The 24467-nt window shown below is 40.4% G+C and overlaps 3 protein-coding genes across 3 annotated transcripts; 1 reads left to right on the top strand and 2 right to left on the bottom strand.

Moving 5' to 3' along the window:
• Positions 1–4831: 4831 nt before the first annotated feature.
• LOC112283396 (carotenoid cleavage dioxygenase 7, chloroplastic) lies at positions 4832–8638 on the bottom strand. Its single transcript, XM_024522015.3, has 8 exons — positions 8251–8638; positions 7556–7886; positions 7185–7424; positions 6828–6982; positions 6432–6692; positions 5934–6212; positions 5383–5828; positions 4832–5279 (listed from the first exon to the last, which is right to left on the bottom strand). The coding sequence occupies exons 1-8, from the start codon at positions 8459–8461 to the stop codon at positions 5121–5123; spliced, it is 2082 nt and encodes a 693-aa protein (XP_024377783.1). The 5' UTR covers positions 8462–8638; the 3' UTR covers positions 4832–5120.
• A 4519-nt stretch (positions 8639–13157) lies between these two features.
• On the top strand, positions 13158–16423 carry LOC112283943 (carotenoid cleavage dioxygenase 8 homolog B, chloroplastic). The gene is made up of 10 exons (XM_024523358.3): positions 13158–13203; positions 13390–13797; positions 13926–13999; positions 14127–14351; positions 14452–14563; positions 14723–15052; positions 15185–15372; positions 15507–15696; positions 15808–15910; positions 16049–16423. The coding sequence occupies exons 2-10, from the start codon at positions 13435–13437 to the stop codon at positions 16210–16212; spliced, it is 1749 nt and encodes a 582-aa protein (XP_024379126.1). The 5' UTR covers positions 13158–13203; positions 13390–13434; the 3' UTR covers positions 16213–16423.
• A 583-nt stretch (positions 16424–17006) lies between these two features.
• On the bottom strand, positions 17007–22564 carry LOC112283942 (acyl-coenzyme A oxidase 2, peroxisomal). Its single transcript, XM_024523357.3, has 12 exons — positions 22435–22564; positions 22086–22197; positions 20902–21124; positions 20396–20645; positions 20155–20270; positions 19428–19935; positions 18995–19130; positions 18381–18617; positions 17992–18168; positions 17694–17860; positions 17432–17555; positions 17007–17248 (listed from the first exon to the last, which is right to left on the bottom strand). The coding sequence occupies exons 3-12, from the start codon at positions 21074–21076 to the stop codon at positions 17090–17092; spliced, it is 2049 nt and encodes a 682-aa protein (XP_024379125.1). The 5' UTR covers positions 21077–21124; positions 22086–22197; positions 22435–22564; the 3' UTR covers positions 17007–17089.
• Between the last annotated feature and the right edge of the window lie 1903 nt (positions 22565–24467).

The following is a 24467-nucleotide window of genomic DNA, read 5'->3' as shown; positions in this document are numbered from 1 at the left end:
ACGATCTACTATCACAAATATAGAGTCATAAGAACTTGAGATTGGAAGATCCGTGATGAAGTCCATAGAAACAAAAAACCATGGTTATTTTAGAATAGGTAATGGCTAAAGAAGTCCAAAAGATCGATGACGAGGAGTTTTTGATCTTGAGCAAACATCACATGATTGTATAAAATCTTTGACTGCCTTCCACATTTGAGGCCACCAAAAATCCTTAGATATCAACTCCAAAGTCTTATTGTATCCAAAATATCCTGCTGCTGGAAAGTCGTGACAAGCTTGAAGAATACGAAAATGTGCTTCACCTTCTAAAATATATAGGCATCCTTCGAAATAGAGTAGGTTGTTATTGAACTCGAATTTAGAGGGATGATGAGATTTAGAAGAATTATTCTTGATATCATGAACAAGAGGGTCTAAAGACATACTTAATTGGACTTGGTTGAGAAAAGTTAAATCAATAGTGAATGTTGATTTTATTGCTCGAAGATGAAATTACTCCGGCTTCAAGAGAACCATTCTTTGTTACTCAAAAGCTGCATCTCTTTCTTTTGGTGCAAGATAAGAACATCTAGACAAGGCATCGAACAAACCTTATTGTTTTCTTAGCTGATGAGTGATGATGAACTCGAATCTTGATAAAGACATGCTCCAACGAGCTTGACGATGATTTAATATGTGTGCTGATATGTAATACTCAAGGTTCTTGTGATCCGTATATACGGTGACTGAACTGGAAGCGCCTTCTAGATAATGACATCATTCTTCAAAAGAATCCACAATTGCAAGAAGTTCTTTGTGATGGATCTCATAATTGATTTTTGTTGTTGAGAATTTTCTTGAATGAAAGGCTATTCAATGAAGTTTATCATCTGTTCTTATTTGTGACAAAATCGCACCCAAAGCAAAGTCTGATGCATCTATTTTCATAAAGAATTCTTTGAAAAAATCAACACAATACAAGATTGGTGCAGAGACAAATGTTATCTTCAAAAATTCAAAAGAAACTTCTATTTTTTGATTCCATTGGAGTTTGGCTTTACAAGTCAAACGTATAAGTAGAGCTGCAATTTGAGAGAAGTCCTTGATGAAGATCTAATAGAAGTTGGCAAATTCCAAAAAACATTGGACATCTCTTACCGTTTTTGGGATCTTCTAATCTATAATAGTTTGAACTTTGTTAGGATCTATCATAAGTCCATCATTTGAAATGATGTAACCTAAGAAATCGACTTGAATAGTATGGAATATATACTTTTCTATCTTGATATAGACTCTCGCATCTCTTAATTTTTGTAACACATGACGAACATGAAGTTCATGTTCTTCTGGATTCTTAGAATAGATCAAGATGTCGTCTAGATAATAAACCATAAAATTATCCAAAAATTCTCAAAAAACATCATTTATTAGATGTTGAAAAGCTACTGGTGCATTTGTAAGTCCAAAAGGCATGACGTTGTATTCAAAATATCCATACCTAATTCGAAACATAGTCTTCCATTCATCTCCTTCTTTGATGCGTACTAGATTATATGCTCCTCGGAGATTTATTTTTGTATAGATCTTAGCTTGATTCAAGTGATTAAGAAGTCCAAATATTAAAGGTAGTGGATACCTATTCTTGATGGTAATCTTGTTGAGACCTTGATAATCAACACACATCCACAATGATCCATCTTTTTTCTTCACAAATAGAATTGGAGCTCCTATTGGAGATTTAGAATGGTAAATGAAATTCTTGGCTAGATTTTCTTCAATATACTCCTTGAATTCAATCAATTCATTTTGTGATAAACTGTAGATTGGTCCGAATGGCAGTTGTGTTCCTTCTTGAAGGTCAATTGAACAGTCATAGGAACGATGTTTTGGGAGTGTATCTGCATTTTTTTTTTCAAATACATCTTAAAATTCTTGATATTGGCTTGGAATGCCACGTGAAGTCTTTGCACCATTAGAAATGGGTGTGGCATAAATAATATATGGTGATTCTTTCATAGCAGCATGCAAGAAAGCTTTTGCACCTATAAACACGAGTTTAATTGAACTGGACTTATGACTCTCTACTTGATTAACTACACTATTAGTTATACTTTTAGAGAAAGTAAGAGTTCGAGAAATCTAATCTATTTGAGGGTTGTATTTTTCTAACCACGATAAATCTAAAATGACTGAATTAGAGGGAGATCTAATGATATTAAATACTACAAAGCTATTATGATCATTGATTATTACTTCTATAGGAAGGATTTTGTGAGTAATATCTCCAGAAGATAATGGACGACCATCTATGACTTCTACATGAACAGGTTTAGTTTTCTTTATTAAAGATATGCTATGTCTTTTAGTAAATTCTTCATCTAAGAAACATGTTGAGGCTCCTGAATCTAACAAGGTAGAGGCTTTGTAATATTTAGGTACTAAAATAACATTTAATGTAAAACAAGGAGAGGGCTCTGAGGAGAGAATAGGACCTTTATTAGATGTTGTGCAAGGTTCCAGCCGCACGGTCTCTATTATAGCTAGACGAACTTGTTTTTTGACATATTGTCTTCTTTGATAGTCATATTTCTCATTTTGTGGTTGCATCGTTTCTTTGGACAATGTTGAGCAGTGTGTTTTGGTTCTCCATAATACAAACATAATTCTTCTTAACGACGACGAGTCTTTCTTGCTCAGTAAGAGGTTTGAAATGTACTACATCAATTTACATATCTTCTACTTCCAAATATATGTGTTGAAGAGGTGTTAGTGTTGCCATTGAATTTTAGTAACGTTGAGGTCCACTTGTACGGTTCTCAGATTGAAATTCAAAAAGGCAATTGTCGCACTTCACAGCAAAGTCAATTGCTTGACTCAATGTTTGAGGATCAGGTAAGTTGAGCATGAATTTTTTTACCTCATATTGTAATCCGTAGAGAAATTGGTTAGTAAGTGCATCATCATCCCACTTGATATCAGTTGCAAGTTATCGAAATTATAAATCATACAACGTTACTGATCGATTGTCTTGTCGTAAAATATAGATCTTATTGATTGCAACACGAATTGCATTATGTTTTCCATATATGGATTGAAACTCAACCAAAAAAGCCTCTAGATTATCCAATATTGGATCTCGTCATTCAAAAAAAGATGAAAACCATGATAATGTTGAACCTGAAAGAAGCGTACCAATGAATCTAACTTGTGATCTTGGAGTTGGATAGCTTTGGGGTTGATGTTCAATCACAAGTTATACTTGATTGATAAATCCTCGAAACTTGGATCTGGTACCATCAAACTTCTCGGGTAGGACAATTCTTGGTTCTCTAACACTAGAAGGGTGTTCCACCATAGGAGAAAGGATATGATTTGGTGCAGATGTTGAAGCAGCTCCAACCATTTCTATATCTTTACTTCCTGCCAATCTTGTTGCTCCTTGTAGTGATAAATTGAGTTGAGGCATCGCAAGCATTAACTCTCTCAATTACTCTTGCATTTGTGCCATTGTACTTTTTATTTCAATAAGTACTACCATGATAATACTTAGAAAAGAGAAGATGTCTAATATCACTCAAGACAAATAGAAGAGAGGACTTAAGAACAAAGAAAATACTAAGGACAATATCAATTTAGAAGAGGGTAATCTGCAACTTCTAATATACTTATATCTTATCAAGAAAAAAGAGTAATCTACTTTTAATCAAGATTAGACAAATCTCTGATATTGTAGGTGTACTCTTGTCAATCTATCAAGGACAAGAACTCGATGAAAAAGTAATTCAGATAAGTGAGCCTTCACTCAAAAAAAGGTAATAAAATATAAATAAACAAGTATGTATATTGAAAGAGAAACTAGAATCGCTATTGCCAAGAGACAAGAAAACTAGAGACTCTTGAAACTAGACTGGAAGCAAGAAAGGATTTGATAAGAGTGAAGAAGGCTTTACTCTTGTCTCTATATATACTATCTAACTAGGGGCTACGTGGCGACCTCCAATATAGGACCTCCAATAAGTGTTGACTTTGTAGGACACATGCCTTGACTTACAAGGCAAGTTTTTTTTACGTGTAGGCCACATTGTTAGCTTGGTCTTCAAGCTAATAACATGTGTGGCACATCGCCAACTTGTTGACCACATTTCTAAAAAGTCAATTAAAGACACTTATAAAGTCAAAGCAGCGTCTATGAAGCTTCCATATCAAATACTATAGAATTAACTTACTTTTATCTACTTTTACTTACTTCTACCTATTTATATATGTAATTACTAGTTTACATGAGTATGTTTGTGACAGGTAATTTCATGTATAGAATATTACCTACTATTTACAAAATAGTCTACTTATCTACTAAGTATTTACGAAGAGTTGTGATTCTTGGTGTCAATCTTCTACACACAATGTATTCTATAACATTAATCATATATTAATACATATAATGTTTCCAAAAGTGGCGATTCTTGAGATTCGGGAGTACTTGAAGTCAAAAAGCTCCCCTTCCTGATAATCAATTCGTGTTTGATAACACTTCCCTTGTATCGAGGTTTTATTTTTCCCACTATCGTTCCTGCTGTGTCTGTGAACTCGGTGATTTCGTCTGCCTTTTGAAATTCGAAGGAGTTACGCTTCGATTCAACAACTGTTTTCCACAGGGAGGGTGAGTTTTGCGAATGGCCCACCACGTACCGGTAGAACCTGAAAGTCCACCCAGGGACGCATCGAAATGTCCTACATGACTGACCGTCTTAATTTTATGTGAAGTTCATCCTCAGTTGATTAAGGACATTGAGTGCGGAGGATACGAAACAAGGAATGCTGTGCATGGCTTAAGGAGACACTGAGCATCTTTGCGGTTAATATGTACTTTCAATTATCATCTATCGTAACCAGCAAGTGTTCGCAATATTGCAAATATAGAAAAGCGAATTCTGCTGCTTCACCTGCTTAAACTGTTTTCAATGTGATTGTCATGAATTAGAAAGACTTTAGAATTAACAATTCGATTGCATGGGCTCCTGATTGCATGAGCTCCTGATTGCAGTCGACGATGAAGCTTGTTCCACTTTTACGGGTGTGATGAGTGTCTGATCTGCTCGCATATGGGACGCAGGGGTGCGGCAGCCTGACTAATCCTTTTAGGTCCGTTTAATATCCACGTCAGTCCAAAGTCCATGGAATCCGTATGGGAAGGCATATTTTGCAGGCAACTGTAACCGGGCCACAACAGGATTCTCGCTTCCGATGTTTCTCGCATCCAATATTACCAGGTAACAAACTTCCTCCTCTGCAGAATACTGCAAAGAGACAACTCCAGATCCTCAGGATGGTGAAAATGGCATCACAAAATATTGTTAGACGACGAAATATAATATACCTTCCACTGCATTTGGGACTAACCTGTACAACAATCAAGTAACCATCGTCTTCGACGAAGTCAGGGCTTCCAGGTGGTGCAGATCCTGCTCTTGGAATAAAGGTAGGTTCACCCACAAAATTCCTTGGTCCTGCCCACCATGATTGGATCTTTCCATCTGGAGCGTCACCACTAATTTTTAAAACCGTGTCAAATGGAAAGTAAGGTAGTGCTTTTCTGCGTCCTGAGGCGCCCACTAAATAAGTGTATTCATTCTTTGAGCCATACAATTCCGGATGGATGGCTGGAAATTCACATGCACATGTATTGTTCTCGAACTTCTCATATTTGGTTTCGATTTCATCGCCCTCAGTGGATAACAGGGTGGACACACGGATAAGTTGGACTGGATTCTTCATGCTGTGTGATGCACCTCCGTTCATTTTGTTCATCATTGTTGGGTCAAGCCATTTCTTCTGCCATTTATACCCTGCAACAGCCAGAGATGCCTCAGTCATCCACGAGACTTAGAAGAATTCATTAGGGGATAAAATTATTTTAAAAGCTGAAATGGAAAAATCGATTTGGTACATACCAAACATGTTACTTAGGGAAAACCAATCATAGGAGCATGCTGTTCCATCAAGAGTAATTCGGAGGTTTCCATGATCATCTGTTTCTTCAAAAGAGTTGGCAGTATGTACGAACCAAAGTCGCTCTGGGACCTTGACAGGGGTTCTCCAATTCCTCTTGGAACTGTTGGTGACGTTTATCTCCCTGGGCAGGAGATACATGGGTGTGTACGGGAGAGCGTCGTCCAAAGCTAGGCAGTTGATCATCGGTTGCATCCCAGCAACGGATTCTAAAAGATTTGCTGCAGAATGGCTCACAAAAGCAAGGAAGATTAATTTGTGCACAAACTTAGAAGAAATGAGAGCTTCACGGATGGAGCTTCCACATAGTAGAGACAGACGTAGTTTTCACTGATCCCACATCCACTAGTCATGTTCCTATGTGCATCTTTCGAAGGTAGATAAGTCAAATCATCGCATTCCAACAGAGAGAATTCTGGAAACAACGGAAGTCAAGTTACCTGGACTGTTGAGTTTGACTTTGTTTGCAAGCAGCACATAGTGGTTGTTTGTGAGACCCCAGTCGTGAATCATAAGCTGCTCATCTAGAGTGAAACTCTTTCTTTGGACAACTTGCATAGAAAGGTCCATCTCGTAAACTGTGAAAGTGCTTTTGGGAAGGACCATATCCTCGCGTCGACAAGTCATCACCACAAGTCTCTGCCTTTTGACGTCCATCTTAACATGAGAGAGCATCCGTTCTTTGGGCATTTCGAATACACCTGTACCAAGGACAGATGTCATTCCATAATTTCCTTCCTCACTATGTAAAAGTGAAGCTTGCAATCTCAAGAAGTATTTTGAATACTTTGAAGTTAAAAAAACTAGTGTAGCATCATCAGTGTTGATTGAAGTACCCTTAAGTACGGGTTGGATAAGCATTCCGACCAATTCTACTGCTGCTCTCTTTGCTGATCCAACAAGACCGTCGAGGTTGGTGCATGTGTCCTTTATGGCGCTCCATGTGTGCTTCCCAACGAAATTGGTATCCATATAACTCAACTCGCTTACACTGCAGCCAAGAAATCCGGGCTCAGAACGCAGTATACAAATATTTCATGGAAAACCAAACTATCAAATAAGTTCCTAAGTTGACGATGTTTCATGGTTTCAACATAAGGCAATCGTCATGGAGAAGTACGGACTGAAAGACCCAAAACATGTTGAAACAGCAACAACGATGCACTCTGGTCTAGGCAATCGACAAGCATTACTTGAAAAGGCCCAACGTCTGGAGTGTTTTTGAATCCATCTCGTAGGGATTTCCTCCCTCATACATACACATTAGTTTCCCAGCCCATTTCAGGACGCTGGTATTTGCCACGTTCTTCATAACCTTCACATTGCCAAATCGATCTCCGCCTCGCAGCTGTGAAAACGGACCACGGTACTGGAATCTCCATGTTTTGCTTTCGTCGTCATATTCCTCTTTTCTGGCTTCGCTATTAACGTATCTAAGATTATGTACATGAAGGGGAGACAGTAAGTATTCTGTCAGTGGTATTCAAATTGCGTATAACACAGGTAGTGAATGTCATCGAAGTTATGAATTATGTGCAAGACAAGCAAGGGAGTTGCAGCTTACTTTGCTGAATAGATGACTGGATTAGAGCCATCAATGACAAACTTTCGGAGGTAACCGTGGCCATCAAGAGGGTGCACTTGAGAACCATGATCATCTGTCCGAATTCCGGGACCGCACAAGTAGTAGACACCCGATAGTTGAGGTGGGATGCTCCCCTCTACCAAGGTAAGAGAAATGGAGTCCACCTCGTTGCGTTGGGATTTGTACAAAAACTGGTAGTCCCAAAAAGCGTCCTCTTCATCATTCCGTTGGATATCTCGAAACTTGGGAGTAAGGTCTGTTTCACTTAGTAGATCTCTCTCCACCAAGACCGATGATGCTTTCCAATGATCTGTAATCCAACCAACAAAGAAAAATGTTTCGTCAAACTCATCGTCACGTACCTATTGCATCCAGATAGACAAGTTCTGAACAGTACTGGGATCGGCGACATCCAAGTATCACAAACAATATGGTCGTTTTGGTCATCGAATGTGAGAGTTAGTCAAGTAACAGCACAGGATTGCCGAATGGTTCCCACATCCAACTTGTAACAGCTCTGGAAACGTCCAATCTTTCACAAGACACGATTACTGAATTCCGGGTCACTTGGAACTCTTCATGCACGGCAAAATCTGAGATGCGCAACCTCTTGATTACGCTGTTTTCATCCAGACTTTCATAGAAAGCGCACCATCATAAGTTGATCCACATACCAGTCAGTGCAGGTAGATCCATCGCTGGTGCAGCATTGGAGGTATCAGTTGTTAATGCGCTCCGAATACAGCGAGTAAGTTTATTATCATTAGGCGAGATCCTCCGGCAGTTGGCAGCTTGTTTCTTCTGAAACCTCCACGTCTTCGAAGCACTTCGTCGGCACAGACTGTGGTAAATGCTCGGCCTGAAGGATGCAGTGACAACGTCCATGGCTTTGAATCGATGTGTGGCAGCTAGGTGATATCATGAAAGTTGGCCAGACATAGTCACGTCATGTTCAATGCTTGCTCCCCGCTATCGAAGTATGTGAATAATAACAGTCCAAGGTCGGGTCTCAAAAGGCATGGACAGCCTCAAAGGTGGCAACGCCCGACTTTTAGAGCGGCAGACTGATAAACTTGGCTCAACTCACGATCAATGTTTCTGGAAGTAGGAAAAGAATCTGGCGAACAAATATAATATTTTTTGTATTAAATTGCAGGATGTTCGCATCTGGATATCATTGTAAGCAATTGACAGGTCGAGGGTCAAACCTAGTAATGCGTACCAGATGCTCGCCAAGCGCACAGCATATTTTTTGTTTCACTCTCCTCCTTTGACATTTTTTTTCTTTTCACGATCCGTTTCTGTTCTTTGTCTCATTTTAGGATGCAGACGGAATGACAGCCATAGTGAGACATTCTAGTAAAAACAGTTGTTAGAATTAACGTCCAAATTTCAGGGAAATTAAATTTAAAAAATCTGGAAACTTTGGATGGTGTAAACCGAAATCTTGCGTAATATCTGAAACTCCAGATTTTATTGATTTTTTTACTTTAAAAACATTCTGAGTCACCAAATGACTCCCTAAACCAATGCTCAGGAGCCGCCTATTTTGGACAGCTAAAACTCTATGCTTAGATTTGCATGATATCAAGTCATTCTGAAGTTGACGCATCTTCTCCGGAATCGGCATGTAGAAAAGTTATTCAATACAAATGAAGCAATCCCATAAGCTATCTCTCCTACATTTCTCCTGAATTAATGAATAATGAGCTGTTGGGTGTCCCTTGGCCTGCAAACGGATGACCCGCATGCTAACATTTCCCGTTTGTAATTCTACTTCGCCGAGTCTGGGTCTGCATGCAGACTAAGACGTGCATATCGCGACTCACTTACAAGAGTCGTTCACCCCACGCAACCGTTCGAAAATTAGAAGGATTTCTGAATAAAGCACAAATTGAGCTGCCTCTTTGGAAAACTCTCCGGGTGAGTTAGTGCGACTTCTGGACTTACTGAAGCACATCATATACTCTTACTGAAGCACATAATGGCTAGAGGATATGATGACTTGGTAAACAGAGTAATGACAATTTAGGGACGTGTCATGCGTCCTCCTACATTCCCTAATAATGGCGAGTAATCATTCTATTTTGTTTCTTCGGAGGACTGGTCTGCCTTTCTCCAGGTTTGCTTGCGCTAGCGATCGCCTAAAAAAGAGGTACCGAATCCTTTTGGCCGGTGGTTCCTGGTCCATTGACACAACTCCACATCAGTGGGCTACTAATCAGTCATAGCGAAGGATCCAGTCTGGTGCGGTCTGGACAGAACTCTGGAGCAAGTCGTTGGATCGGTGCACGAATGGATCACGCATGGTGAATGCAATTTCCCCTGAAGGATGCAGTGTTCTCCACCAGCGATTGATGCCGTGGGACCTGATAGCAAGGCATCCAGGGCGACTTGGATGAGCTAAAAAATAGATCCGAGGAGAAACATACACAATAGCACATCACCGAACCGTACTCTAGCCCATGTGTCGAATTTGCGAAATCTGCGCGTCGAAAAGTTCTTCATAATTGAAATTTAATCTGCAATGTCGCGTTCTCGAGCAGAACAGAAATTCCTATCCCGATGCTGGGCCTCAAATCCAGACCTCTGAATCTGCGGATCCTTCGGCTGCCTACAATTCAAGATGACCACTGTTAATCTCAGGCCGATTCCCCGGGTACAAGACGGATCTGTTAGCGATTTTGCTCGCCTCTTCACGAAACACCAACAGTAACTAGCATCTAAGGGGTACCACCCAAGGGTATGAAACTACCAACAAGCCCCGCATGCCCAGGTATGCTGTAGCGTCGCTCTGTAGTTTGCGTGCACTGCCAAACCGCCATTCTAACTGCCATGCGCTGAGTGTGCAAGGATTACCGCGGCAGTGTGACCATGCGGTCCAAGGGTTCAGGAATTCACTGCGTCTTCGATTGCCGTCGATCCGAAAAGAATGAGGCATAAATTCTCGTCCCCCAACCGACTAAAATTAGACCTCGGGCTCAGTGCGGCGGGGCCACATTCCAAAAACCATGCCCAGCGGTTCGTTCAACGTTGAGCCAGTCGATTACCATTCAGCGGACAGAGAATCTCAAGGTTTAGCCTTTTGATCTAGGCCTTCATGCAGCAGCAGCTGCAAAACATCAAGTGGGGTTGTAATGTGAGCGCGACAGCGAGATCAGCACAAGTGGGGGGAGACAAGCTCTTCACATCTTTACGACAGATGCAATGCACAGTCGTCTCTCTCCTCCTGAGCCCTGAGCCCCACTCTCATCCCGACCCTGGCTCTTCGGCCCGTCTTTCACCCTGTCTCTCGCCCTGCCTTCTCTCTATTGGGTGTCAAAAGGTGGGCGAAAGCGAGTTGGTTTCAGGGTCCCCCAGCTCCCCTACAAATTCACTACCACCAAAGGCTCTTTGCCCGATGTTTTCATCGTTTTTGCTACTCATGGCTGCTTGTCGTCCAGTAATTGTGAGAACGAATTGGATCCATACACACATACATGCACACACACCTTCAGATAGTTTCACTGTGGTTCTTTTGATATTTCTGTTTTACCAGAGATGTACCATGTCTCAGATGTATTAGTATTAACATTAAAAAAATTGTGAATGTTTACTGATGGTACCATAGATGTGCCGTGTCTCAAACGTTCTCTTAGTAGCATTGAATTTTTTAATAAAAAAGAAGAGAAACAGACAAGAATAATTCATATACTTAATTAAATAATTGAATATATATATATATTTAATCATTAATGCTACAAGTATATACATATATAAACATATACAAACATGCATACACATACAAACATTTTGAATCAATCATGTATTTGTAGCTTGATTATGTGGTTTAAAAATTTTTTTTGTTCATACAATAAGTTTAAAATAAACCTAAAATCTCTTGCTGATTTTAAAATAAGATATAATTATATCAATAAAATGATACGATTTTTCATCAAATAAATTAAATTCAATATTTTCTTGTCTTCCAATAATGAATAAATCAACATCTTTGAGTACATAGTGTTATAAATAAGGTCCAATTTGATTTATATGTATATATATATATATATATATATATATATAAACAATACAATTTACTTATATATATATATATATATATATATATATCAAATTGCTCCTTATTTAAGTAATATCAAATAAATATTAAAGTTAAAATTGTATTGTAAAAAAAATATTAATATTAAGTGGAAGTAGATAATAGTAAGAAACATATAATTCCAATGCATATTTTATACTCAATATATATATATTAAGAGGTTACAAACATGGCACTTTTGCAAAACCAAATAACTGTGATTCAACACTTGATATTTCCACAATCACCATTTAAACTTTATTAACTCTTGATACCCCCCCCCCCTCCCCCATTCAAACTTTATTATTCCCTGATATGGAGTCAAAGAGGGAAAAGAGCTGATGCAAGTGAGGTGGTTTTTGATATTCCCCTCTTTTGATATTTTAATTTCAAAATCACCTACCTTGCAAGGTGGGTGATTTGGTGAAGTATCAAGTGATATTTCAAACTATCATGGGATACTTTGAGCTTGTATCAGTGGTGAAATATCACCCCAAAAAATCCATGCTTGAAACCCTCTATTCTACATTAAATTTTACAAATGTATTATTAGCATTACTAAACTTATTTAATTAATTTTTTTGCATAAAACACATATGTGATTACTTATGTATATAGTTGTGCGATAATAAACAAAAATAATATCTTATATTATAATATTCATGTTAGTAAGAAAAGATCAATGGCATACCCATACTGGAAGCCCTTTCTTTTAAAAGTCACTGAGGAGAAATGTCCTATTAGTCAGACATTGTCCATGTGAAGCCAAGCTCAATAATGAGTCACACAGCCATCCATGTGATAGAATAGTCAACCTTATTCATTTACTTCACCAATGAAAGAGGAACTTACATCCAAACCTAAATTCAATAGCCATTAAATGATGCCTGAGCACTGAAAGAGGTTATGGTTAAAAAATGAAAAGCAAGAGAGGGCAATGAACCTGGAGAAAACACGAAAATACAAATGTGGGTTAGTTGAATACCTGACAAGACAAGACAAAACTGCAAAATTATTTGTAGATATGGGGGTTTGGACGGCTATCAGAACCATGTCCCTAACATATTCGTTGCTTGTGTACAAGCAAATCTTTACCCGGATTTTGTATGCCGAAGCCTTTAATGTGGGACAGTTTCACCGAAGAGGAGACAAGATGAGCTGATCGTATAGCCAGCTCCATACTGTCTTTGGCAGCACGGGGGCTCGGGATACCGGTCTGACACGAATGGTGGAGTACCCCGGACATGTGCCTGTTCTATCACTCCATGTTCCTGGAATCCGTCGCTGAAGATGTGGCTTATTGATTCCTGCTGGATTGGAAGATACTGGATTCCATGGTTCCGCGATTTCATCGTGGCACCAAAAATAGTTCTTAATTAAAGCATCCTGCATGCGTTTGTCCTGAAGGTGCTTCGTCGTGCTCCTCCGAATTGTCCTGAAAGATGCCGAGCTCCGGTGATCGCTAAATTCCAGGGGTGAAGGGGTCTTACTGCACTCTTGAAGAGCTCGAGCTAGTGCATCTTAGTCTGGCCCAGCGCACCCCCGAGGAGTAATGAATCTGACCTTCTCCGATTCGTATTCGTACTTCAATGTTTTTACTTTGATAGAGGACCCACAGTACTGACCACCTGACTATTGTAGGTGTTTTTGCACTTAGTTGGCAGGCTGTTAAACGAGCTGTCGACTTTGAATTGTCGACGTTTGGTTTTCATGGATGTTTGTGTGCATTGTGTAGACAACTGAAATTGTCGTCGTCGGAAAGAGCAACGCACAGCTTCAAATGACTTCTGCGATGTCACGACTTGCCCCACCGACTTGCTCGACTTATCAATCCATTACTGTGATCGATGATCTGCACCAAAGATCGACGCAACCTAGCACCCGATGGTTACAACCAGCCACGCGTCTGAAGAACCATGCCTTGGCGTCGCGCAGAAGAAGTAACCAAAGCATCCGTATGCCCACAATTTCGGCCAAATCCTCCCCGGACCGCGATCAGAGAACCAAAGCTATCGCGCAAACCGTCCAGAGTGAGTCAATTCCTGCAGGTGACTACTACCCAGGCTCAAATGCATGGCAGACTGTGAAGCAAGATGAGTGGCAGGGCGAGATGGAGGTGCAAGGAGAAATACCCTCATGGCTTGTAAGTGCTCCTTCCCAGTCACAAACTAAATACAATTGGTTTCGAAGACAGCATATTTTGACTAGTTTGTCGCAGGGCTGTCTTGCAAGGCCAACTCGCTCACATGCTATCTCTTGGATATCTTTCAGGATGGAACTTATCTCAGAAACGGACCAGGTTACTTCGAAGCCGGCGGAAAGGAATTCCCTCACCTTTTTGACGGGTTTGTGCCGTTTCACTCTCTATGTTTCCTGTCTCTCCATTTCTCTTCGGCCCTCTTATTCCTTTCACAAATATTTGACAATGTAGAGTTTTGTTGAAAGTATTAACAACTAGCCTTGAATGTACAGTTATTCCACTTTGATTCGCCTCAACTTCAACAACAGCAAGCTCATTGCTCACCATGCGCAACTCCAATCCGAAGCTTACAAAGCTGTCAAGTCCAGTGGCAAGGTCTCCTTCCGCGAGTTCGCAGTGACCCCGAAGCACAACAACGTATTCGAATGGATGGGTGAGGTCGCCGGGATTGCAATGGGAACCACTCTCACCGACAACGCCAACACCGGAGTAATCAAGTACGAATATCGATCTAACCCACCCAAAAGTATATTGCGGTTTGAAACCTTACGGCGAATGAAGAATCTAACCAAGCCGGGATCGTGCGAGATTGTGCAGATTGGGAGACGGTAGAGTGGTCTGTCTTACAGAAACTTGCAAGGGCTCGATTCAGATCAACCCAGACACCCTGGAAACCATCGGCCAATTCAAATACACGGATAACCTCGGAGTAAGCTCGCCCGAAGACTGCAGCAGTGATTTTCAACTCAGTCAAGCTACCTTTATCATCTTACTATCGCGTTACTAAAGACCTTGTTTCTCCCACAGTTAAACATTTTGAGGTTCTAGCATTAGTCATGTGGTTTTTGGTTGGCGATGTCTGTGGCAGGGCCTCATCCACGCGGCACATCCCTATGTGGACGAGAACGAGATGATCACCCTTCTCCCCGACTTGCTCAACCCCGGCTACACAGCGGTGCGGATGGTGGCTGGGACAAACGAGCGTGTTCCGATTGGACGGGTGAATTGCAACGGACCTCAACCTGGATGGGTTCACTCATTTGCTGTGACGGAGAATTACATCGTCGTTCCCGAGGGCCCACTTCGGTATTCCGTCCGGAATTTGCTCAAGGCTGAGGAAGCCGAGTATTTCAAGTTTGAATGGCTTCCGGAGTCGGGTGCATGGATACACATCATGGATCGATTCACTGGAAAGATTGTAAGACTTGAAAATCCTCGAAAATCTTGTGTAAAATTACGATTTACATAAATCTTTCAAGTGTAGGTAGAATCCTGGAATCCTTTAAGTGCGAAATCTATTGACTTTGATCGTCGAAACGTGTGCATGCAGGTTACATGCGTTGAAGTGCCGAACTTTGTGACGTTTCACTTCATTAACGGATACGAGGACGTTGACGAGAATGGCAAACCTCAAATTATAGTGGACTGTTGCGAACATCATGCAGACCCCGTCATTCTCAAGCGAATGAAGTTGAACGAGTTGCGGTCGTATCCAGGGAAAGTCCTGCCAGACGCGAGGTAACGCAGCACACTAATTGCCCCTCCAAACAATAGCACGATTGCACATACATGCTGTGTGCAGTTGTGATCGAACAAGTTCGTGATATACGTAAACAACAGGTAATCATCTGCAATGTTGTCCATGCTCACAGAGTTGGTCGTTTCACTATCCCACTTGATGGAAGCAAAACCGGGACGCTGACAGCTGCAGTCCCAATTGAAGAGCATGGAGCAGGACTTGACATGAACACCATTAATCCTGTCTACACGTCCAAGAAGTATCGTTACGTTTATGCTTGTGGTGCTTCACGACCCTGCAACTTTCCCAACACCCTCACCAAGGTGCACTAGACTAATTCAAAAAGTTCATTTCACTCTTGTTTTGCTAATTCTTGTTGTACAATCAGAAATCGCCCTCTGCACTTGTTTTATAAACCGACTGCGTTCTTCCAGATCGACTTGGAGACAAAGACAGCGAAGAATTGGTATCACCCAGGGGGGATTCCAACGGAGCCTTTCTTTGTTCCAAGGCCAGGAGCCACGGAAGAAGATGATGGTACCAGGCTTATTTCTTGATTCATTTATGCACGTGCTAGAGCTTCATGAATACCTGATGATATGTTTTGTTTTCGGAGAAAGGAACAGATCGGTCCTGGGAACAGACTACTGATTGCATCATAATCGTTGAATGCAGGAGTCCTCATCTCCCTTGTGAGTGACGACAGCGGTGGCGGCTTCATTCTAATCCTGAATGGATCCGACTTTACAGAGTTGGCTCGAGCTGATCTTCCTTATGGTTTACCATATGGCCTTCATGGATGTTGGGTTCCTGGACAATCTTCCAGACTGAGGATCTAGACCCTTCACACCATGAATATGCCCAAGGGCGTTCTTAGAAATGGTATCAATCAACACGAGATGCAATCAAAGGTGGAGCAATTGCATTGCTAGCGTAGATGCATCCAGTTAACAACTACAGATAACATGTAGGTAAGATATGTAAGTTAAGCAATAATGATATGTACTGATTCTCTAGCAATGTTAAATGGAATTCCCAAGCTTAACAATTTGTGCGGGGCCTCAATTCTAATCAGTTGAAAACTAGAATCGAATAGATTTCCTAGTATTCTAAGCTTGGTCTACAAAACTATAATCGATCCTCCCACATCCATGTTTACAAGGTAGCTTCAAGTAAAAGTAAATCAAGCATAATGTTCGTTTGGAATCAAGAAATTAAAAAAGGAGCGGTAATGCCCTTTGAATGGAGTCTTAGTTCCGTAGCGAGGGAGATCATCCATTTCTTGAAGCATAAAAGACCCTTGTTAGTTACCAACAACCTGCACCACCCTGATTCAGCAGTGTCCACAAAAGGATACTCTTTCACCAGGCTTGTACCAGAAGAAGCCATCGTTGTGAACTAGGCATGCAGCTAGGATACCCCTTTGTATACACAGCGTTACGAGAAAAAATTCCCTCAAAATTCCCGTTTTCTTAATCAGTATGGTGCGTCCTCCGAAGTATTCCAATCTTCGTCTACATAATAGTTTAAGAACGAAAACTAATGTAGAAGAATCGAAAGAGCACAGTCTGTACTGTTAAAAAGCGCAGCTCAAAACAACTCATGGGAAACATCGCATTTTCTCGTCACAGGATTGGTCGGTATCTATGTTGTATATTAAATAAAGAAATGCTCAGCCAATAGACATCATCACTGCATCTAGACTTGTGAGTTGATCTACTCAAACCCAACATAGTGTGAGTACTCAGAATACTGGCCCGACTGTAAGCCGATTGGGGCGCGCAAAAGTGCGTCAGGAATGCCAAATCCATCAACAAGAGATCCAGCTGCCCCTTTTAGTTCATAGCTCAAATATTCTACGAGTCGGTGAATGGCCTGAAAAGGACAAGAAAAGGATGGACGGAATTAAGAACTGAATCACAGTTCAATTTAATAAAGAAAGCACAGCGCAAAATAAGATGCAAAATTTCCAAATCAAAGCAAATAGAAAAAATGAGACTCATCGAACACTTTCAAGAGCAACGCAGTGTTCACGACCGTGAAAGAGTTCATGCATACCTTAGCCTTGTTCGGAGAAACATAATCTTGGTTACGGTACGTGCCAATGTCCTTCCAAATTCGGTCCAAAGCATACAAGTCACGCACCATGTTCAAAACTTTCCTAGTCTGCCTGTCCTCACACCTGAGAATAGGCAACAAAACTTATCTTAATTACCACAAATAGATAATTAAGGTATTCGTCATGGAAGTACAGCAGAAAAGATCTCAAAACCCTTGCGGAATGATGAGCATTTCCACCATAAATGGGGAGGAGCAAAACCTTTCAATTGCCTCATTGAATTTTGCAAGGATGACTGACTCAATGTGAGATTCCGCCAACGTGAGCAGGTGGTTAAGACACCGGTTCCAGGCCCCAAAGCTACCAAATCGTTTTGAGTGCTTCCTCAAACGCAGCGCCGCCGTGTGAAGCAACCTTGCAGTGCGATACTGCATTCAAAGAAAAATGTGATCGTAATGAGATGAACGAACATTACCGTCAAAAGTGGTGTAAACAATCCCCCAGTAAAACGACGAATCACATAGTGCACGCCTAAGGAGATCGAGAAACCAGACGTTACCTGAAAAGCATCCAGTTGAAACCGTGGGTCTCGTAAATGAGTGTAACCTTCTCGGTGTGTAGCCACAGGATTTGTCTGGGACAAGTTCGACATGGAATCCCTCAAGTATGTCCAGGTTACACTCAATGCTCCACCTGTAAATTTTCTTTTGTATTGTTTCAATAAATCACCTGCCACCTGAAAAAATTGAACGCCACAACTATCATTTGAAGTAAAGAAATTCTTGGTTTTAAGTGTTACTTTGAGTTAACAAATTAAAAATTTCATAAAATAGATGAGGAGCAAGCCTATCGAAACCCTCCTAAAAATATCCTTCAATTAACAACTAGCGCTTGATGTGCTTATAGAACGAGATAGTTTAGGAGAGCGTGACAATAACCCTGGCGCACCTGTTGTAGAAGGACTGTATTGTCACCTTCGAATGTTTGAAAAATATCGTGATCATTCCTAAGTGTACCAAAGCGATTTACAGCTGCATAACCGTGTCCACCGCAGGACTCTCGACAAGTATTCAATGCCTTTGCAGTGTAGGATGTAATATATGCTTTAAGTCCCGCGGATAGAGCGTGGACATCAGCGATTATCTCGTCATCGTGCGTTTTCTTCATTTCAGCATATCGCGCGACCTAAAAAGGTGGTGGAGACTCATGTTGTTAGAATACTTGTCTTGATGAGAGAAAAGAGAAATCAGTCGCATTAGTTGAGAACCAGTTGACCAGCTACCAGGTGCATAGTATTCCAAATGAACTGCCTTGGATTCAAAAACTACGCAGATCCACATTGAGAATCAAGAGAGAGACAACTTCAAGAGACAGTGCAAAAGACCACCTTGGGAAAAGTAGAAAACATCTAATAACCAACCATCATTGCCAATCTCTAACTCATTATACTGCAAATTTCATACAAATACACGCGGAGTCTGATTTTCGGTCGTAGTTACTTCATGTCTTATCATAGTTCAATAGAGTTCTATGACAATGCGACAAAGAACATTTCAACTTACAAGGTACTCTGTAGCGAAGTGAAATGCATATGCTGAAGAAAGCATGGGCATCAGTTTCTGTTGTTGTGATTGATAATCCAGAATGCTGACTTCTTCCTTGTTCGGAGGCCCAAACTGTTGCCGTAGCAACGAATACCTGTACCCATAGAAACTTCCAGTCAACAACTTTAAGTTGGCTGGACGCCATAATACTAAGACCTTGACCAAAGAATGCCAAGTTTCCTTGACACCCATATAAACAAACATCTTTCCATCGGTTACATCATTCCTACGGCTAGGAGTAAATAGAAGGTAACGAACCAGCAGCCTTACGTTCACAAAACACTTGCTAAACCGTCACATCAGACTAATGAATAATTTCAGAAATGGCTTCTCGCCGAGAAGCACGCATAGCGTCCATTGCAACAATTTTAGTTGCAATTCGATGCTATACCTGATAGCAACTGTGGATGCAGCCTTCAGCACTCCGACAGAACCATACGCTAAACCCACCCTTCCACCAACAAGCTCTCCCAACGTTGCCGCGAACCGTTTGTTGATAGTCGGGAGTTTGCTAGTGTACCCTCCATCTCTAGATACATCTCCGAATCGATTCAGAAGGTTATCTCTAGGAATACGAACATTGCGAAACCTTAGCGCTCCGTTATCTACCCCATTTAACCCGACTTTGTAACCGCAGTCTCGTATCTCAATTCCAGGCAGCACTGAATGGTCTTCCATTGACCGTATGGGTACAATGAAAGCATGAACACCCATGTCTGTGTCCAGATGAGAATCAGGACAAGGCAGCTTCAGTCGCGCAAAAACTGACGCAAACTTCCCATGAACGGCAGCGTTACCTATCCACCATTTCGTTGCTCCATCGTTTGGAGTGTTGATAACAAATTCATCAGTCATGCGATCGAATGTAGCAGTTGTCTGAATGCCTTGCACATTGGAACCTGGAAGGAGCAACGCTTCTGGTTACGTCAAAATGGAGCTCAAACCAAAATATTTACAGGTAAATTAATACTGTCTAAAATTAATCAATGTGGTAAAAATCAATCATTTTTTGCAGAAACCTGTATTCAACTACAAGTCTCCTGCAATTCTCACTAATTTGAAACGAAGTCATTCATGTCTTCTTTTCTTCCAGTGAGGAATTTTCTACTGACACGTACCATGATGAAGTTCAGTCATGGCAAAACACCCAGGAAATTTCAAATTGGAAATGCCCTCCAAATACTTGTCTCGATGCTTTTGCGTTCCTAAATTAACGACGGAGCCTCCCCACAAACTGAAAAACATTCACATATGTAGAAACTATCAGCCTCTGCTGCAGCTGGATGGAACTGCTCAGGTCCAAATCTCGTAATATTATTTACGTCATCAGGAAATGCTTCAAAAGAATCATTAGATCACCTGAACTGAACTCCCAGCTTAACCCCTAAAGATACGTCAATGAAACCAATTGCCTCCGTAATTGTGAAGTAGCGCGCTGGATCCTCCATCAATAACTTCATGGGATGAATACTTGCTTCATTGACAAGAGCTTTCAGTTGCTTAAACGCAAGCTCCCGATGCTCAGCTTTAGCTATCTCAACAGGAGTCTCCAAGTCTGGACGGCTGATAAAGAAATCAAAAATCTTCTGCCTGTCAGCTGGATAGCCACCTGCACAAGACCATAATACTTTGAGAATTCTGCAGTCTCATAATCACCACTCCAATCATTAGGTCTCAACCCAGGGTTAAGACTACATCTCAAAGATATTGGTATCATTGGACTAGGATCTACAATGTCAGTTGGAAATACACACTGAAGAACCAAAAGCACCACGAAAATCTTGTGATAAAGGAAAGATTAGCACTGCATGTGATTGATGTAGAGATACAACCAAACTAATATAAGATAGCATCTGAGGGTATACCTGCCATGAGATTGGCGAGAATTGTGGGATTTACAGACCGCTGAAAGGGTTTTGCACATACTTCCCGACTGACCTTTTCTTCCTTCGCAAGATTTGCTTCACAGAAATGCGATGCGAGCCTGTCCAGACGCCTTTGGGCCACCTCACTGGCAAGCAACCCACGCATCTCATCCATCTGTTTCTCCAGCTGTTTTGCCGTCTCCTCAAATCAATCGTAGTAGTCCTGTGATGTATTCATAAGACAACCTTTGAATCCCATATAAGATGTACTCGACCCTACTTTGTAAAAAAGCTGGACGAAAATAATGGACTGGACTTGATTTCACTATTACAGTTTATCACGTTTCAAATTTCAATGGCATCGATCGAACGAGACTTTTGGTGAGCCTGTCTCCAACGTACATGCGTCAGTAAGTAGTCAAAGAGGAAAGAAGGAGCAAATTTAGAAGTAAAATAAAAAAAACACATGAACAAACCTATACATGACACATCCATTGCGAAAAGTAACGAAACAGCCAGTTTGATATTCCCATTAATGCAAGTAACATGACAAAGTAATATTATTGACGCAAGTTTGTCTCAAACATCGTGTCGTCCAATATTCACAATACTGACGGAATGGTTCCAATGACACTTCCAACCGGAAAAATCTACATAAATACTTGAATGAGAGGACTTTGCCTTGCTAATAAATACAGAAACCTAAAACAAAGGATAGCATCAAGAAAAAGGCGCTGCAAGATTGAACCACATCTAGAGGTGCACCCGATGCGGTATAAAAAGAGAAAACAACAACTTCCCCACGCGCAATGTGCAATGACATAGCGATGACATTCTTACTGAAAATGTTGGTTTAGTTGATAAATTTTCCTCAAGGACGGATCGCACAAATCATCTTTTACGAACTCACTACTGGAGGAATGCATAGAAATTACTCTTCCTTCAGAGTTGTAAGGAACTATGGGTTCACAATTGCGCTGCGGCCACGATCAACTCTACCAAACAACCTACAACGAAGCTCGCCGATCACAACTCTTATTATGGGCAAACAGCAAGCGCAAAGTATACACAAGCTGAAAGCTTGATCCAAAAGGAACATGTATGCAATTTCAAAAACTCCTAGTGAGCATTTGAAGATGTTCTTCAACAAAATATTGCACTGTTCATTCAAATTTAGAAACTACCTTGCACAGATTGTCAGGTTGACTCAAGCCGCCGCCGCCGTCACTGTGGAAGCGAGGACCCGATCGAAGACGAGAGCAACACCACAGACAGCAAGCATCTTTCCGCTGTAATCTGCAAAGAATGAACGCTAGTTGCAGGAAACGGTGGGACGTCTTCCGGAAGATATCTTCAATGAATCTTAACAGAAACCTACTTTACCACCGCAAACTCTTGATAACGATCCGCCGATTGTGTTGTGATAAGTATGCGAGCCGAAAAACTTGCAAACTATCATCCACTTTCTTATTCGAAAATATGAGCAAGTAGCGCACACAGACATTATAAAATAAATTGAAAAAGAACAACTACTTCTCGGATTTCTAGTTCCGGCTTGATATGTCATGTTGGCTCCGTTTCTCCCGGCGTAGATGAGAATTTTCAAGATCAAATTCTGCATGTCCAACTCGCGATGAAACACGGGAAGGATCCAACTCTTGCACTTCTTGCACAGAGAGACAAGCTTCTTCAAAGACAGAACTCGAACAAACCATGCATTCCAATCTTTAAATAACACTCGGAAATTGACACAGATCCATAACGTTCACGAAAAGGCAACTCCTAATTTGAGTCGAAATCTGCGGAATACGAGGCTCCTGTTGCGCAACGACGAGGCGCGGTCCCCCCCCCCATTCAGCTTCCAAGTCCAACGATCGAACAACCCCCTACTCAAGGTCCCGCCTATGAAATACGACGGCGTCCTTTGGACGGAGGTGGACCCCAGTGACCTCAAACCGAGACTTGACAGCACGCCAGTAAGCGCTTTTCACATTAAAAATATTCCTCGCACCCAGCGGTGGATGACGTGGAGGGGGACCACAAACGGAAATAGGGCTACAATTACACCTGCCCCTTCATGCATCAGCGCCTTCCACAGTCTGGTCATCACTATTCTTACCGCCCCTTCAACATATATACATATATGGACAAATGAAAGTAAAATACAAAACCTCTGAAGGATCCATGAAAATATAATAACGAGAATAAGTATTTAATGAATAGTTTCAATTGGAAGCAACTTTGGGCATCATTCCCAGAACATAACTCTGAACATGGTCCAAGAGTTTCAACACCATGATGTGATGCTTGTGGCTACTATGGAGGATTCCCTTGTCCATTTGGGCTTGGTTTAGGGAAATGGTGCATGGGATTAATGAGAGCCATCATGGCTTATCCCTATCTCTCCACTCATGCTTCCTTCCACCTTGTCCCTCCTTCAGGTAGGGGTCTGGTCTTGATGGGGACCACCTTTTGCTTTTTTAAAAAAAGGAAAAGGTTTGCAAAGAATGGTGTGGTTCTCTAGGGTTTGACTATATGGCACGTTGTGTTGACTTTCCCCTCCCGATTCAGGTTTGACTGTACAAACAGTTGTATTGCACTTTCAATTTTAATTACTTTTTTTCTAAAAAGTGGAGCCTACTCACTTGAATTAGGCCTGTTTTCAATGAAGTTTTGCAAACAAGTTTCTAAAGTATTTGTCCATATTTAATTAGTCCAAATAACATCAATATTTTAGTGTGGAAATTACTCTATACTTCTACTTCAAAAATATTTTTTTCTTTAAATACATATATTGCAAACACAAATTTCTTAATAAAAACCAAATAGTGCAAAATCATTTAAAACAAAGAAGGATGAAATATGATTTTTTTTTTCTATATTTATATAAAAAAATCTTCTAAGGTTCCTATTTCTTAGGAGTAGAAGATAATTTATCAAGCAAAGATGTAATCTAGTCCCAAATTCTATGAGCTTGAGATCTCTTTCAAAAATTAAGTAAATTTTACATAATTTGTGAGACTTACAAAGTGAGCAATAAATTTCAATACTTAGGAAGGTTTTTTCTTGTTGTGTATTTACGACCATTTTTAGATATTTGATTAAGAAATAAAATATTTTCTTTTAAGTGTACAAGGTTTATTCCATACATTGTGCCATTTAAACAAGAAATTAAGATTTGACATAGAATTCTGCTTGGTGGTACTTAAGTTTTATTAAAAATAATCTTAGCATAACAAAGTCCTATCAAATGTTGTTGAATAGGTTATTAGTTTTTCTTCAATTAACTATGAATCTTGTTTAATTTCTACATATTAAGAAAATAAATAAATATTAGTAAAAATAGATAATTATTTTGTAAATTATATATTCCAATTTAAGCAATAATTTTGGATGGATAAATTCTATCTTGCATTGATATTGTTCAATGTCTTAAAAAATAATCATGAATCAAAGTTTAAAAGTAATCATCATAAGTATTAAATTTATACAATGGTCTTGCTTTATTCAATGGTAAAAGATAGAAGTGATCTTTAAATAGTTTTTTAATTCTTTGAAGATTATTG

This window comes from Physcomitrium patens, chromosome 6 (genome assembly GCF_059467195.1).
Source record: "Physcomitrium patens ecotype Gransden chromosome 6, ASM5946719v1, whole genome shotgun sequence".
In the NCBI taxonomy this organism is placed as follows: Eukaryota; Viridiplantae; Streptophyta; class Bryopsida; order Funariales; family Funariaceae; genus Physcomitrium; species Physcomitrium patens.
This window is presented reverse-complemented; position numbering and strand designations above follow the sequence as displayed.

Coding starts and splice junctions, on each gene's coding strand:
- LOC112283396 (XM_024522015.3), bottom strand. CDS start 8,461: ATGGACGTTGTCACTGCATCCTTCAGGCCGAGCATTTACCACAGTCTG. Junction 5,829..5,933: donor TTCCCTAAGTAACATGTTTG/GTATGTACCAAA, acceptor TGGCTGTTGCAG/GGTATAAATGGCAGAAGAAA. Junction 5,280..5,382: donor GTTACTTGATTGTTGTACAG/GTTAGTCCCAAA, acceptor GTCTCTTTGCAG/TATTCTGCAGAGGAGGAAGT.
- LOC112283943 (XM_024523358.3), top strand. CDS start 13,435: ATGACTTCTGCGATGTCACGACTTGCCCCACCGACTTGCTCGACTTAT. Junction 15,697..15,807: donor TTCCCAACACCCTCACCAAG/GTGCACTAGACT, acceptor GCGTTCTTCCAG/ATCGACTTGGAGACAAAGAC. Junction 15,911..16,048: donor AGCCACGGAAGAAGATGATG/GTACCAGGCTTA, acceptor CGTTGAATGCAG/GAGTCCTCATCTCCCTTGTG.
- LOC112283942 (XM_024523357.3), bottom strand. CDS start 21,076: ATGGATGAGATGCGTGGGTTGCTTGCCAGTGAGGTGGCCCAAAGGCGT. Junction 19,131..19,427: donor GCATCCACAGTTGCTATCAG/GTATAGCATCGA, acceptor CTATGGGTACAG/GTATTCGTTGCTACGGCAAC. Junction 17,556..17,693: donor TTCAATGAGGCAATTGAAAG/GTTTTGCTCCTC, acceptor GCCTATTCTCAG/GTGTGAGGACAGGCAGACTA.